Source organism: Dreissena polymorpha, chromosome 6 (assembly GCF_020536995.1).
Source record: "Dreissena polymorpha isolate Duluth1 chromosome 6, UMN_Dpol_1.0, whole genome shotgun sequence".
NCBI lineage: Eukaryota > Metazoa > Mollusca > Bivalvia > Myida > Dreissenidae > Dreissena > Dreissena polymorpha.
Genome location: NC_068360.1, coordinates 62,519,211 through 62,537,466, shown reverse-complemented (window position 1 = coordinate 62,537,466; position 18,256 = coordinate 62,519,211). Strand labels below are relative to the sequence as shown.

At 37.8% G+C, this 18,256-nt stretch overlaps 1 protein-coding gene across 1 annotated transcript; it reads right to left on the bottom strand.

Moving 5' to 3' along the window:
* Positions 1-6,328: 6,328 nt before the first annotated feature.
* On the bottom strand, positions 6,329-7,029 carry LOC127835729 (prostatic spermine-binding protein-like). Its single transcript, XM_052362164.1, has 2 exons — positions 7,019-7,029; positions 6,329-6,932 (listed from the first exon to the last, which is right to left on the bottom strand). The coding sequence occupies exons 1-2, from the start codon at positions 7,027-7,029 to the stop codon at positions 6,329-6,331; spliced, it is 615 nt and encodes a 204-aa protein (XP_052218124.1).
* Positions 7,030-18,256: the final 11,227 nt, after the last annotated feature.

The window sequence follows — 18,256 nt, the reverse complement described above, 5'->3', positions numbered from 1 at the left end:
TACGTCGAAGTACAAACATGTACGTCGAAGTACAAATTGTACTTCGACGTAAAAATATATACTTTGAAGTGTATTTAATATTTGTACTTCAAAGCACAATTTGTGTACTTCGACGTACATATTGTACGTCGAAGTACATTTATCTTTTTACCTAGAAAGTCTTATTGACTTTCTACCCAAATGGTACGCCATAATTATGGCTGACAGAAACGATTTCCAGACATGTTGACCGCCAATGTCACACAATAATAAATACACGATTTCCGTTTTATCATGACACTATTATATGTCGGTACTTTTTTCCTCACAATGCATTTCTGTCCCTAAAATTAGTGTTATTTAATATCTTGAGAGAAATACTGAGTTATCGACATCAGGTGTTTATCGATAGTCCATGCCGTCTTCCCCTGACGATTTACTGAACGTGAACTGACACTGAAATTATGTGAGATGGAATTTAATGCGTAATTATAACAGGGTCAAAATGTGTACCTATGTGCCATATGAACAGTCCATATTAAACTCCTATACGATGTACAAAGACGCAGTAATGTGGCCAATGTCCTGTGGCATTTCTGTCAAATCAGCCAATGAAAAATTGGAAAGTATTCATTCGGGTCTAGTGGCGGGAAATTTCCCCAACAATTCTATAAGCTGTTGAGAAAGGCCATTTAAGGTTAAAAGCTGGATTAAACAGCTACGCCAAAACATGTTTGCGATAAAAAAAAATGATTGATAGACCTACGTACACTATATGTTTGCTAACAAACCCCTTTTTAGTTACAGGTTTCAAAAAGTGTTTATACAATGTATACCAAAAGCCGCAGATCGATCTTATTAAATCTGTTGGTGATAACAAAAACCTACATTTTACGTAAAGTTAATCCAAATAACAAGTATGGGACTCGGTTAATTAACTGCCATTTTACATGTTTAATACTTTTATAAACTAGCTAATTTTTGGTTCAAAATGTTTATTCTTCATCGTGAATTGTATCACTTATATATGATCGGTAAATGGCAAATTTCATGTTTTTAAAAAATAATTGTGCATTTTTAATTACATTTACTCTTGTTTATGCAATTGTTAACTTTACGCTTGGTTATCAAAAACTTATTATTTATACATAGAAGAAAATAAAAAAAAAATTAGCGCAAACGACGAGACGCAAAGCTACACTGTTTGCAAGTCGGATGATAAATAAACGACGTGAGAGACTTTATTTAAGTTTAATAGCAATCCATCAACATAATTTCGTGGTTGCCATTTGTACAGATGTAACTTTCACGTTTCAAACAGCATTGACAAAACGGTGACATTAATGAGAGATAAAATGCACTGGACCGTGTTTGTGTTTTTCCCCGAAATATGTTTTAATTAGATTTTTCTGTGCTCCAGTGTTCTATTAATGTTGGTTTTAATTTAAGGCAAGTATTAAATGCATTTGTCATATACTAGTATTCGAAATAGTTATCACTCACGTGTACATGTGAATGTATGCAAATTGGATACACGAATTGTGAGAAATTCGTAAACTTGGATATTTGCATGTGGTATTCACGAATATTGCGGATTTATTTCATGAGCTAGTTTATGAATATTTGGTTGAAAACAATATTAAGAGCGTCATATATTGGTGCGTATATGGATCTTTAATAAACAAATCAGTATTTAAACGGGAATTAACAGATGTAAGATAATCGCATATTGAGAACTTCGTCACGTGTTTTTATGGATAACGGATATAGTGACGTTGAGACTTTCGTGAAAGTAGAGTGTGGATAATGAAAAACACGATGTTGAAACTTTCGTTAACGTCGGTAAATCTTTAATGGATACACGGATATTGAGCCATGCTTCTGTATAGTGATACTAAATACACAAATACAAACCATTTAGTCTTACGTTTATATGAAGTTCGGAAATCACGTATAGATATCAAACATTAAAGAAACGTAAAGGGTATAACAAACTTTCACATATACATGAAGTTCGAAAAGCACGTATAGAAATATCAAACGTTTCAGAGACGCAATTGTATAATACGATTAAACATATGTGTTCCTCCTTCTAGTGTTAATTTCAAACCTTTCACAATCTTACAACCAACATGAACCACAACGAAGCTAGATCGGCAAAGTTTCGAGAGCGATGTCGTTCCGAGGACGTTTATCAACATCCGGTCGCCGATGTCTTAGCTCTAAGGACTTTGTCCTGGCCGGAAACAAACTACGTGCACAAGGATTCCGTCCGACAGGCGATCGGCCAACTAGCGCTGGAAGTGGAACGCGACATAGAACGCGATCGGAAGCCTTGGACAGGCACGCGCGGGTGGGTAGATAGGCGAGACTCTTCGGTGCAGGAACCGAGCCCTTCTTCAAATAGAGATGAGAGAGGAGGTAGTAGAAAGGGAGCGCATGGTGTTCCGGATGTACTTCAAACAGTGAGCGAAACAGATTTGCCGTCTAAACGGATGTCTGTATCGAAACATTCCAAGAACCATCATCCACATACTACGATTACAAAAAGAAACCCAGGCAATACAATTACTCAGACCTCATTCAAAAACGGTCATTCTGAAAATAGGGAGTACAATCGAGACAACAAGACGTCGATCGTAAAGCCAGATCGAAAACAGAGCCAAAAATCAAGGCAGTCGTCCCGTGTGAATGATAATGGTTTAAAACATCCGAGCGACAAAAATGTGTCAATTAAAAAGCCGTCCAAAAGTGCAGATGGAAATCAAACTTCAAAAGTTTCAAGAAGCGCAAGAATCCATCAAAAGAAGCACAGCCAAAGTATCGCCCATACCGGTATGAAAACATCGAAGTCGGCCATAGTATCCAAAGCGCCGTTCCCACCGGAGAGCGCCCCCGGATGTGACTTCCGGTTTACCGTAAGCCTGCCGTCGCCAACGTGCACAAAAAAGCGGCTGAAAATCGCCATCGGTTTAGGGGCCTCTGTACTAAGTCTGTCGCTGATCGTGGCGACCGTTGTGGCGACCCAGCTTAACAGTAGCGCTGGTAAGATTATGTTGTTTTTGTTTTAATTGTAAGTCGGGGGGACGTTTCAATCACAGCCAGCTACATCATAAAAACCTTTTTATGAAAGCTCCACCGCTACAGAATAATTAACAAACAATAATTAATGGTTCTTATTGATTTACATATATAAAAATATGTAATACTCCCCATCATTTATTCGAGTTAAAAATACGACGCTATTTAATACCTTGAAATATAGCGCTGTTTTTTGTTATAATGTTTTGTCTTTCTGTTGTTGTTTGCTGCACATGTTTATTTACTATACCCCGATTACCATAAAGCATATGTCTATTTAAATATTGTATAACTAAAGATATATTGTTCCTCTTACTGCACAAATGTGTGCCGGACATGTAAATAAAGTTGTGTTCTGTTCTGTTCTGTATATGTATTTGAGAAATATTCGTTTAAAGGCTTAAACTTGGAGTGGTATGTGGATCTTTTAATTGCTGACACAGCCTCTGACTTTATAAAAGGAGCACCAGATTTGATTATAAAACCATACTGTATTTTGCCTTGCATGTCGAATTCCAAGAATCGCAAAAAAGTGCTTTTCGAGGCGTTTTCAAAGTTGATCGATGTAAACAAATTAACTGATAACGAGTTCATGGTACATCAGTGTTACGTGTTGTAACTAACGCTTGACTATCAATCTTTGATTTAAAAATTATCTCGTAAGTAACAGTTGTAATAACTAAAATTCTTGTGTGCATATATATGTATCGCTTATTTGCGGTAACGCGGTGTTTCGGCTTCGACTGTTCTTGTAACAGATTCGGATGGTATTTTGAGTGTCCTATGGCAGACATCGTCGTGGATGAGTTGGATGCAATTTTAAAAGCGCTTTTTTACACACACGAAAACACCATTCCGACTTCGTGTCATTGATATAACATGGTATCAAATGATTTTAGAAACAGCGACATTGTATTGTACATCAATTAAAAAGTATTCACCGTTACACGATACACAACTCGCTTGACCCAATTGACAATGATCATGCAGTCTTTATGAATGAAATCTACAGTTGTAAAGACACACCTCCGCATTGGACCAATGAAATCACTCGTTTGTTTAAAATGTCAGTTAGTTGAAATGTATGTAAACAAAGGTTTCAAACGGCGCTTGACAGTTAGTCTTGATGCATAATGTAACGACAAGAACGTTAATAATGTTTTTTCATACGTTTTATTGAATTATGGTATCGAGGTACATGAACTTTGTAGGGAAGATGCCCTTACTCCGTGAAGATTAGAGTCTTAAGGACTGCATGATCATTGTCAACTGGGTCAAGCGAGTTGTGTATCGTGTTATTTCTTAAAAATTGACCCAGCATTTGTAAAAATATTGCTAGACATATACATTTCCAGAAAGGAAATGCATTTCTGCGTTGAATAAGACCGAGATCGTGAAAATCGCTGCACAATTGATGAAGATATGGCTGTTCAAAGCGATGCACCCCGTTTTGGGGTGATTTTGAGTTGCATACCTTGTTATATATATATTTGATAGTGAATTTTTTTTTTCAGAAAAGTTAATTTTTCGTTATAATATGATTATTTATCATTCAAAATGATGTTTTCACTAATTAATATCATAGCAACACGCTAACCACCTGTGCTATATAGTGCTCTTCAGATGAACGAAATACAATTACTTTGACGTAACACGCCTATGAAAGAACAATCACGTCTGGTTGTCTCATTAGTGAGAGCATTGACCTCTTATAACATCTATTTTGCTATATATCATATGAATTAGTAACAGGGCGGATGACAATCTCACTGATAATTGTGAGTCTATATGCTCATATAAACAACCATTTCGTCCATCATTACCCCGATTTAGCAATTTCAAATGTCTCAATTTGTCTTTATTTGAAAAATGTGAATTTCAACCTAATTTATAATCATTATAGAGTGAAAAAAGCAGTTGTCAGAATAATTGAGATGAATGAATTAGGTGTTATGTTAACTAATTATAAGACAAAGTAGGGTGCGTTAATGAACATATAGTGCTTTATTTTCTGTATTGCGTATCAAATAAGCGAGGTTGCAATGTCAGTAAGAATTACATATTACAAATGACAGGTTGAGATAGATGAATAAGGTATTATCCTATTGAATAATAAATATTGTGCGTTTATTGACATCGCAACATTTCTTTATTTTATATTAAATTAGCAAGACTGCAACTTCAATAAGAATTACAGATAACAGCTGACAAATCGACATCAGAAATGGCAAGAAGAAAGAATCGCACAAACAATGTACAGTCCGATATCTCAACTATAAGCAGATGCCATATATTGAAACACTTAACCTTTATATTAACATCGGTTCAATGTTCGTTCATTATTTGAAAGGACGTTTTCATATATTGAAAAATACACAGAAAACAAATCCAAAGAAGCCTCATTCTAAAAAGAAAGTTAGCCTCTACATTATATTAAAACATGCGTTTTACACCCATAACTAAGAAAGATTATTGGGAAAAGTGTTTAACAATTAATTATCTAACCCTTATTAAAGAAATAAAATTATATTTATATTAAATATTTGAAACGCTTTTGATTTCATTAAAAAACGTTTTTACTAGCATACATTTAGACTGATGACATTTTTTAAGTCTACGAAACACTGTGCACATATCCTTGTAATAGTAATAAATACATACTACCATCTTTGTGGGTGGGGGTTGCAACTGCACCTTGACCATATTTTGTTCTGTATGTAAACATATTTTCCGCTGTGCCAATACAACTTGATACTTAAAATTGATGCTCGCTCTCAAAAAAACGGGGTTCAAAGAGTCGTCCCTTACTAGCACGTGCAGTCCGCAAAGGCTTATCAGGGACAATACTTTTCACCTGAACTGGATTTTCGTTTAAAAGAAACTTCCTTTAAAAGACAAACTCCATAAAAGCGGAACGTGTCGTCTCCGATTAGCCTCTGTGGACTGCAGAGACTAATCTGAACGACACTTCACGTACATGCATCGAAACCCGTTTTCTCAGAGCGAGGCTTAATTATAATTCGTTATTTTTCTCAGCTTCTTATGAGGACGGCTACGGCAACGCAACGAGTATGGCCTACACTCCGAAGACAACGCCGTCAACACCACCGAATTCGAGTACTTCCGACAATATTACAAAAATGTCCGTCCAGAATATACGGCAATCAATATTACCATCGTCGTCGTCGACATTATCAGAAGCAGCAGCAGTGTTAGCATCTTTATCGACGTCTTCATTATCATCATTCGAATCATCTTCCGTATCCTACTATTCATCATTATCATCGTCATATTCATCCCAGCCATTACGAGCATCAGTTGTATCATCATTGTCATCATTTTCAACAGCAAAATCAGCAGCAGTAACTGCAGAAGCAGTATCATCATTAAGCTCATCGTTATTCATACTATCATCGGATTCAATATCGTCTTCAACAGTATCATACTCAGCAACATCAAAAATATCATCTTCACCGTCGTCATCGCTCACATCGGTATCATCGTCATTGATATTATCGTCGTCAGTACCGCCGTCTTTATCATCGTCAATACCGTCGTATTTATCATCGTCAGTACCGTCATCTTTATCATCGTCAGTACCGTCGTCTTTATCATCGTCAGTACCGTCGTCTTTATCATCATCACCATCGCCACAATCGCCATTTAAAAAATCATCCCTATTAGCAATACTTAAAAAATCTTTTTCATCATCAGAAGCAACAACACCATCACCCACATTAACCTCATTACTATCATCATCATCATTACCACCACGAGCAAAACAAACTGTACCAACGACGTGGGTAGGAAAAGAATCAGCGATAGTTTCAAACTCGTTATTATCAGAACCGTTATCAAAGTCGGAAATAGAACTACATATAATACAATCTTCGTCTAAAACATCGTCGACAAATTCTTCATCCTCAGCACCAGTTTTGTCATCATTATCAACCTCTACTTCTCCGTCATCGTCGCCTTTATTAGAGAAATTTCCGAATTTCCAAGAAACCAAAAGTCTCACGAATGCATCCGTTTCATCGCTTTTAACGTCTGAAAGTAAAGCCAAGTCGAAAAAGAAATCTGTGCCACACCCACATAAAAAATTTCACGATTCAACTGATTCTGACGAGTTCGGGATAATGATTCCCGTCACTGATCAGCAACTAAATACTATTTTGATATCAGCGCCCCAGAAGACAATCAAACTAACGAAGGGAAGAATTATGACACCTCCATCCCTAAACGATCCAGGTAGGTAACTGTGCCTCGTTTTGGGAAAACTGGGCTAAATGCATGTGCAATTTGCACAGGCTTATCAGGTACGACACTTTCCAAATTCACTGGGTTTTTTTTTTTAGAAGAGACTTCCTTCAAACGAAAAATTATATAATAGCAGAGAGTGCCGTCCCTGCAGTTTTCCCAGAACGAGGCTCATTGGTTGATATTTATGTGTGAGCACGGATGGACGAGTGGTCTAAGCGATAGACTTTTACTCCAGAGGTCAGTGGTTCGAACCCAGTTGAGGTTTACATTTTGTCTTTCTTAAATTTTATTCTTGTTTTTTACTGGAGCTTTTAAGATCCAGTGTTTACATTTATCAATATAAAGCATTTAATGACAAATTTCAATACATACCAAAATCTGTGAAAAGGCCCCTTTAATTGTTAATTTGCATCGGATCTGACACACTTAATATGTACATGCAGTTTCCGCCTGACGGAGAAATAAATTTCGCAATACTTGTCCATTGTAGTTATTTGGCGTTCTGTATTACCGTTACTGTATGCTTCCGTGGATTATAATTGATACCAGGCGTACGAATTTCAGATATACAATTGTATGCTCACAACGCGGAAGTAAATTGTACGGTCACACCTCGTGCTAGAGTAAGAACTATAATACAGAGCATAGAAATTGAACACGTCCCTTCGAAACGCAGCATTTTTCAACCAGCAAACAACCTCAATGGTCCCCACTGCTCGACCGTCCCGCTGCTTGGTAAGGATGCAGTGGATGCTTGCATATACCGGAAGTCGAGTTCGATGGAGCTCAGCGTGCGTCTACGTGACATGGACTGCCGGTACCACGGCCATTACCGGTGTCTTGTCACGACGGACGCCGGAAGTGGCTTCTACAGGCTGGCGAAATTGGATTACACAGGTAACACGTTCTATTGCCGAGGCTCAAACCGCTAAAATGGCACCTTCACATTAAACATTATTAATTGACACTTTCAAAAGTTATAGAAAATTAAACAATTTTACGTATATGTTAAGAAATGCGTCTTAGATTCGATGGGTTTTTGCCCGCCAAACGCGGAGGGATAAAGAATTAGCGTTGTCTTTCCGTTGAAACTTCATATGTGTATAGATATCAATAAGGAGAAATGCCATATACAAGAACCAAAACTTTACACTTTCTTTAAAAAGAGTTAGTGCCCTTTGTTTGTTGTTACATGTAGCATGGTGTTACTTTTCAGGGCTCTATCTCAGATACGCTACAGCATTTCAACATTAAACTTCATGGGTGTGTAGAAATCAATGGAAAAAAGTACCATGCAGAAAAACCATAACAATTCAATTTTTTGAAGAGATATTGCCCGTTTTTGTTTTTGTATGATGTTACTTTTCGAGGCTATATCTCAGATAGGCTACAAGATTTCAACATGAAACTTCATTGGTGTGTAGATATCAATGAGAAGAATTACCCTACACTTAACTATTTTTATGATTATACCGTATTTCAATGCATTTGCATCCATTCATAAACACAATTTATTTGGCGGAGGATATCAATTCAACGAATGTGCTTGTTTACCTTTAATTAACCCATCTATGCCTAGTGGACTCTCCCATCTTTCTAAATTGGATCAATTTATTTCCAAAATTAGGGATGTCTAGTATATTAATTTCTATATTTAGAATAATACTTACTGAATTTCCTTTAAGCAAAAAGCGCAGACCCAGATGAGACGCCGCATCATGCGGCGTCTCATCTGGGTCTACGCTGTTTGCAATGTCCTTTTTTCAGGACGCTAGGCATGAATGGGTTAATGAATCGGACACAAATTCAGTAATCCTTCTGTATTTTGATCCCAAAAATCCGAGTATGGTACCCTTGTACACATTGGGCACCTTTCAGTACGAAGTCATAATGTGGACAGTGAACTCAGGTATGTAGTTACCCTGACACATTCACATTCAGATGGAGTTAAACTGTATTGGGGACGCGTTCTGGGAAAATATGGCTTAATGCATGCGCGTGAAGTGTCGTCCCATATTAGACTATGCAGTCCGCCTAGGCTCTACAGGGATGATACTTTCCGTTTTTAACGAATTTTTCGTTTTAAGAAAGTATTTTTTCATCGAAAAAAAAAGCAGTTAAGGCGAAAAATGTCGACTCGACTGGTGCTGACTTCACAGAATAATCTGGGACGACCCCTTCCTCAAATACATTAAGCCCCGTTTTCCTAGTGCCCGGCGCATTTATACGGTAATTGTTCGATCCCGAACATTCATAAGTTGAATTGTAGACTTTGTCTTATGAACTTAACCAATGGAAAAAAAAACGCTATATGTATTCTCAGTTGACAATGTATTAAGTCGAGACAAAGTTTTAGCCAACGAGCGTTCGTAGTCGCGTAGCAATGCAATTTAATTCATATAGTATTTAATTGTTTAAATGATTCTTTTCGCTTCAGAACTATCCCCTAAATAATGTGAGTTTGGTTGGTGATCACCATACCGGATAGGTGGGGTTTCATCCGGGTACTCCGGCTGCATCCCCCCCCCCCCACACACACACACAATAAAAGACCTAAAATTTGCAACCATAATTGAAATCTCGTCTTAACTTTCGTAAGCCTAGTAGTAGTAAGTTAATTAGGCAGGATTGATTATGACACACTCCGGGTCCTCACATAATGCATCCTCAGGCGTGAAAGGACCTCATAAACCTTAAAATACACACACAAACTTCGCTTCAGAACCCCCCACTACGCCACGCCTCAAGATACCCGCGGATCTAGTGGAGCGTTGGAAGGCGTCGACGCCAGTGAGTTGCCATGGAAACGTAGGATTTCCAGAAAGAACGCTTCAATTACACGTCAAGCCAAAAGGTACTTATTTTGTTTTTATGTGTATGCTCAATAATGAGGCGTTAAAGTTACTAATGTTTGGTAGTTAACTGGTCTATCATACGCTCTTGGTTAAAAAAGTTTGTCCGCCTTGCTTTTAGAAGGTTATGTTTCAATTCCCTGTCTCGGGGCGTTTTAAAGATCTTTTATTAGACACCAAGTGCTGGTTTACAAAAACATGGACTCGATAATGTCTCAATAAGCCTTATGCTTTCGGTGCAATCGAATTACAATGAATAGGTTTGAACTAAGTTTTGAGGTTATATACCTGTAAATATTAGACAAAATGGTACTTTTAAGGTCGAACATACATTTTTATGTAGATTTTTAAAATGGATATTTTGAAGTCGACCTTGTCATTTAAGTTGGTGTAACTGTATTAACGGTCGATTATTTCTTGTAAGTTTGCATTAATCTAAGGTGGATGTTGCTTTTTGGAGTCGAACTTACCTATTGATTTCGAACTTGATTTGCGAGGTCTATCATACATGTGTATCTTTCTGGTAAATTTATAAATATTAATAAAATGTTGCACGTTTTATAAATTTGAAAAAAAATCGATTGCGATGGGTTATATGCCATGAAATATAATTACTATCCAATTTACATCTGACACGTTTAATTGGCTTTCCGGTTGGCGCAGAAGTTCGTACACGCGCTTCTAACCTTGGCGACCCGGGTTCAATGCACGTGTCCAGCAGCATGTGGGTTTGGTTGGTGGCCATCATATTGGACAGGTGGGGTCTCCTCGGAGTATAACGCCTCCCCCCCCCCACCCACCCACCACACATAATGCACAACCATACCTTAATTGGAAATCTTTCAGTAACAAATAAATAGCTGGAGTTAGCAGCTATAAGTGACATTAGGCCCAACTATCGAAAGTCTAGTATGCAAAGTAGGTAGGAGTGCTGAAGCCACTCCGAGTCTTCACATAATGCAGCCTTACTCGGAGGGACGTCATAAACTTCGAAATACAAACACACTTACACGTCTCATTGTGTTTTCATAGGGAGAACGACGTTTGTGAAAATAGAAGGACTAACAACCAGTGCAGGACACTGTGGTCAGAATACGACCGCGTCACTCATCTACACGCCGACAAGAGGCGCCAACGGCTCTACAGTGAAGTGTGTCGTCGTTGGCAAAGGCGACGGGTTGATTCTTCAAGAGTCCCCGGAGATAAAGCTGACCATTCTTCCAAGTAAAACTTTTAATTAAAATCGCATCAAATGGGCCTCGTTTTGGGAAAACAGGGCTTAATTAAGTGTCGTCTCAGGGACTGTACATGCTTATCAGGGAAGACACTGTCCGCTTAAACTGGGTTTTCGTTAGGAAGAGACTTCATTAAAACCTAAAATTCGATCTTTAAAATCGGAAATTGTCGTCACAGATTAGCCTGTGCCGGCTGCACAGACTTATTGGGACGACGTTTTACGCACACCAAATAGCATAGTTTTTACAGACTGAGGCTGAAATGAAGCAGTGTTATGTTATACCGTGCTTATTCGTTTCGGAATGTTTGTTTGTAATATGGAATCATGGTCCATTCAGTTATTTATTCAACCGTTCATGATTATTGAACAAATCATATCTAATAAAATAACGGTAGATGCAAATCATAAAAGATCACGAGATAAAGATGACCTCTATATACGCGGAATGTTCTATTCAAACTCATTATTAAGAGTATTTGTTTTTGTTATGTTTATTTTTCGAATAAAAAAAACTAGATGGTAAAGGAATTATTCGTGTTTCAGACGACCTGTGCAAAAACGTGACCAATGGAAGGCGTATATCACATCCGGTCACCTGCACCAAGCATATCCGGTGCGTTCAGGGCATTTATCAGATTGGTCAGTGCCCGGATGACATGTGTTTCGACGAAACAAACGACGTCTGCGGCAAGAAAAGTTCGTTCATTTTTATTCGATAGAATCAGAAAAGCCAGCGTTCCATAATTCAAAGTGACTAATGGATTCAAAAATACCTTTACATTGTATAACTGTGGTTTAAATAGTCTTATCCAAACGCAACTCGTACTTTTTCTCACAGATGAAAAAAAAGAACAATATAATCAGGGTGCAAAATCCACGTGGTTTTCAGGGATTTACACTCACGCGCTGGACATAATGTAAACAGGCCGTTAAGAACTTTATTTTTAACATATCTCAAGTTATTGAAATACATTTGAAAAACTCTTTAGTGCATAAAAGACGGGTTTTCTTGCAATTTGTGCAGATATCTTAAGGTATAAGAATAAATCCTTGAATACGCCTGAAATCGGTGACAAAATTTCACGTTGCGTGGTGAAGCATAGTCGTGCAGTATACATGGAATTTTTTAACAAGAACACAGGCTTATTAAATAAAGTAATTCTGATGTATTTTACATTGCCATAAGCAGCATAAAATCTGTCTTTTATGCATTCGTTGAAATTCTTAAGAAAAATTGTTTTTGAAAAATAATTATTTGGAAAAAAGCAGCACTTATCGGCGTGTTTACATCCATTAACGTTTAATTGGGATCCCAACAAAGTCACGTGATCCTGCACCCTGTAAATGAGGGAACGAAATACTACACATGTCGTAGAGTTGTACTGACTACATACAGCGTCTTTTATAAATTATCATTTGAAATTGATAATGAGAACATTGTAAATCAGTGAGCGAAATATCACACATTACGTAGACTTATATAGACAATACAGCTTCATTTATTAATCATCATTTGCCATAAATACAATTTAGCCGTGCTCTGTGAAAAGGGGGTTTCCGCCCCTTCCGACACTTTCCGGCTAAACTAGATTTTTGCTAAGAAGATACTTTCTTTAAACGAAAAATACATTAAAAGCGGAAAGTCTCGTCCCTGATTAGCCAGTGCGAACTGCACAATAATAATATTTAAAAAAAATGGAACTTTGTTACAACACGTGGATCACTTTTATAAAGTATAAGATGACTGTCACTGTATTACAGTCCGTATGGCCGACTGGTTATTCCAATGGACACTTTTTCGAGCCCCGATAGGGACAGCATTTGTCTTTCTAAAATTCTGTTCTTTATTATAAGGGAGCTTTACTGTTTCGGTGTTAAATCTATTAATTGAAGGCATTTTCTGACACACATAAATGTTCCAATATGTAAACAAATCTCTTTAAATATACTAGTTGTTTTAAAGAGTGTAAGATAGTTGTTATTTGATGTCATGCGGTTTCGAATTAATATGGGCCATGCTCTGTGAAAAAGTGCTTTAATGCACGTAGTGCTTAAAGTGTCGTCCCAGATTTTAAGTCCGCAATTGGATTTTTTTTAAGAAGAGACTTTCTTGAAACGAAAAATATCATAAAAGCGGAAAGTGTCGTCCCTGATTAGCCTTTGCGGACTGCACAGGCTAATCTGGGACGACACTTTACGCACATTCATTAAACTCCTTTTTTCACAAAGCACGGTCCATATATTTCATTCCCACAATTAGGTCTTGGTATGTCGAACGTAGTGGCGAATCTCAACGAAGGAGTGACTTCACTTAAATGCCGTTTGAACCATGTGGGTGATTGGCAGACGATAACGATTTCAAAACGCGCAAACGACGATCGTGTCGCGTTTGATGTCATAACGGCAACGAATGGCAAACCTGATGTCACAGTGCACAACTCAGCCTTGAAGGGGCGCGTGTTTGCTCACGTGGACGCAAGTAGGCGGTACGAGGTGGAAGTGAGTCTGTGGATTTATGTGTTGGCCTGCGGGGACGAAGGCACGTATAAGTGCAGCGCCAATCGGGAACTGAACATAACGCCTGCCGTCGGAAATATTCAACTGCAAGGTAGGGATTAGTTTCATGCAACCATTTACATTCTTTCAATGCATTAAATTCTGAAAAAGTTTGCTTTCAATTGCACGCATAACAGCATAGTATGTTATAATCACTTTTCAGTGTTTTAATCGCAAAACAAAGGAATATAACTGTTGAATCTCTAAGTGAGTCAGGCATTTGTTGAACTCGATTAGCTTGTGTTCATTAAAATTTTCACACCTGCAATGTGTTCCAGTGAAACCGGATGTCCCCGCACTTTCGGTTCCTAGCGTAATTCTGGAGGGCGCTCCGCTGAGCAACCCCTTTCAGTGCGAGGCAAACGTCGGCTACCCACCGGGCGATCTCGTGCTCCTCGTAAAGACACCGGAACATCCGGTGTTCCGGGAAGTAGTGGAAAACGTGACGTCACACACGGAGCAAAGCAACTGCTCAATCCGCATGCTGAAGTCATACACGTTTCTGCCGAACCTCGCTCACAATGGCGTCACGATCCAGTGCGCGGTCACCAACAATATGACCATGCGTACTGAATACTCTCTTGTTGACATGGCAACCGTCCACGTTGTTCCCGGTACGTTTATCCCGTCGAGGACTACGCTATACTTATAACTCATTAAAAACTAACCTTTTTGAACTCAACCAACATATCATTAAGACAAACATTTTGACAAAGTTAAACGAAGATTGGGCATGAAATGTGACTTAAGCAGTGTTTACATGGTTTTTCTTTTTTTTGACCTAGTGACCTAGTTTTTGACCCAGCATAACCCAGTGTCGAATTCGATCGAGGTATCATTGAGAAAAATCTTCTGAAGTTTCATGAAGATAGGACAAGAAATATGGCCTCTAGCGTGTTTACAAGGTTTCTCTATAGCCAAATAAGGAAAACTGCCCCGCCCACTGGCGGCCATGTTTTTCAACGGACTGGAACCACTTTCAAACTCAACCAACATATCATTAAGACAAACATTTTGACAAATTTACATGAAGATTTTGCATGAAATGTGACTTCTACAGTGTTTACAAGGTTTTAATTGTTTTGACCTTGTGACCTAGTTTTTGACCCAGCATGACCCAGTTTTGAACTCGATTGAGGTACCATTGGGACAAATTTTCTGACCAAGTTTCATAAAGATAGACAAGAAATGTGGCCTCTAGAGTGTTTCAATGTTTCTCTATAGCCAAATAAGGAAAACTGCCCCGCCCACTGGCTGCCATGTTTTTCAACGGACTGGAACCACTTTTTAACTCAACCAACATATCATTAAGACAAACATTTTGACAAAGTTACATGAAGATTGGGCATGAAATGTGACTTCTACAGTATTTACAAGGTTTTTCTTTTTTTGACCTATTGACCTAGTTTTTGACCCACATGATCCAGTTTCAAACTCGATCGAGGTATCATTGGGACAAATCTTCTGACCAAGTTTCATGAAGATCGGACAAGAAATGTGGCCTCTAGAGTGTTTACTTTACTAGGTTTCTCTATAGCCAAATAAGGAAAACTGCCCCGCCCACTGGCGGCCATGTTTTTTAATGGACCGGAACCACTTTTGAACTCAACCAACATATCATTAAGACAAACACTTTGACAAAGTTACATGAAGATTGGGCATGAAATGTTACTTCTACAGTGTTTACAAGGTGTTTCTTTTTTGGACCTAGTGACATAGTTTTTGCCCAGCATGACCCAGTTTCGAACTCGATCGAGATATTATTGGAACAAATCTTCTGACCAAGTTTCATGAAGATCAGACAAGAAATGTGGCCTCTAGAGTGTTTACAAACCAAATGTGGACGACGGACGGACGGACGGACGGACATACGACGGACAAAGACCGATCACAAAAGCTCACCTGAGCAATCAGGTGAGCTAAAAACTTATATGATCTTCTTGTTTATAAAATGTCTTTTTTTCCATAAAATACAACTAACAAACATCTCAATTGTCCCTAACGACCTCTTCATAAATAGATATATCATTATATCATTTGAAAGGAGTATGATATCAATCGTTAAATATGTATCAGTGTTTAGCGTTTAAAAAATAGTAAATGATTTGTATTTTAAATTGTTAAACAACTTTAAAATAATGAATTTGTTTGGTCTTAGTATTAAAATTCCGCGTGAATGTTCAGGAACTTTTTAAGTAGATCTATATAGTGCTTGAAAATTGCTTAAATTGGTACCAGCACCATTAGTACACCGACTTTCTATAATATGTGTGAATGAAGCCTCTTACTTAACTCCTCCTAGATATAGGATTAATTCACATTCATCGAAAATAAAAATATCAGTACGATTAGGAAAATAACAAAAAAAATGAATAAACCTGCGCCTTTGCATAAAATTGGTTAAACAATTAGACACGTAATACTTGCAGTGATTGCATCATAGAATAATTTAAATATTACTTATATTTGTGAAAGCGTCTATTTGACACGCTCACATAATTTATTGACCGGAAAATTCCGAATCCATTGCAGGCAACTTCTGCGCAGTGCACGGCACGCGGACGCCGCACGTGCACCCGTACGACTGTCACCAGTATGTGCAGTGCACGCGCACGCAGACGTACGTACAGCGGTGTGGTAGCAAGCACTGTTTCAACCCGGAGACGCTCAGGTGCGATGGTCCCGTGGAGGAGGCAAACAAAGGTGGGTGAAACAATGATTAATTGACCCTACCAATTTGCAGTTTAGATATGAACCCCTCTCTGGAAAAACAGGGTTTAATGCATGTCGGTTAAGTGTCGTCCAAGATTAGTCTGTGCAAGCCGCTGTTTGTTTGTTTTCACTATGAGGAGACTTTCTTTAAACAAAAATAAAAGTGAAAAATGTCTTCTCCTTATCTGTGCCGACACTTTATACACATGCATGACATCCCATTTTCTATAAATACTTGAACACATTACCTTAAACTAACATAAAGGCGGATTAAAATATGTTCTTGGAACTATTAAAGAGGCCTTTTCACAGTTTTTGGCATGTTTTGAAATAAGTCATTAAATGCTTTATATTGATAAATGTAAACATTGGGTCTTAAAAGCTCCAGTAAAAAATCAAGAATAAAACTTCAAATAGGAAACAAAATTAGCCGCAAATGGACTTGAACCAGTAACCCCGGAGTCCAGGTGTAACCTGGGGTATGAACGTATTAGCCCGCTCGGCTATTCTGCCAAGCATACTTAAGTGAAGTATTTTATGCATTATATGAGCCAATCTTCGTAGTTTCACAAAATGTAACGACAACAACAGAACTCTCCAAATTATTCAATCGTTTCGAGTTGCAACGCTTTGTAATTTTTAGGTTTTTAAATAGTCAAAAGATGCATATATTAGCTATATTAGACCATGGTAAATGTTCAGTAATACTGTTTCCTCACAAATATCAAAACTAAAACGAAAATTTGCGAATCTGAAACAACTTTTCTCAATTTTGTCAATTTACCAAACCGTGAAAAGATCCCTTTCAATTATTATTAATTTTAGCCATTGTAAACCAGATAATGACCTTATATTAATTTGTTACGAATTTTAAGTTGATGTACTATTTTTCTGCATAAAAATGATACAACGTAATGACCATACTTGTATAAAACTATAACTTCATGGTTAAGAATAACGACCATTTGAGTATTAAGTGACTTATCTCATCCTAGCTGTGGGAGTTTGCATTTTTAAAATATAAAGGGAGGAGGGAGTCACGTTCGGGGCTTTGCCAACCGTCGAGCAAAAGCTATTTTCATTGAAAACATGTTTGAAATGTGGTCTTTCTTAGTTTTTATTAAATGAGTCCGTTCATTCAGTTGAAAATAAAATATAACAATAACGCTTTACATTTATATTACATTCTTTTCTGGAGTTAGCTCCCTTATTGAGCCTCTCTGTGAAAACGGGGCTTTATGCATGTGCGCAAACTGTTGTCTCAGATTAGCCTGTACAATTCACACAGGCTAATCAGGGACGTAACTTTCCGCTTAGAAGGTATTTTTCGTTGAAAGAAAATCTCTTCTTAGTGAAAATCCAGTATAGCCTGAAATTGTCGTCCGTGATTATACTTGCGGAATGCACATTTTGAATTCGTACAGTATACCATATGCAAGAATGGTAACCTATATCTTCAATATTTCAGTGGATCCCAGCAAACCATGCCTACCGGACAAAACTGGGGTGTTCTTTCCACATCCAGTCCTGTGTAACAAGTTTATTTGGTGCGTGCGTGGAATGGAGGTGATACAGC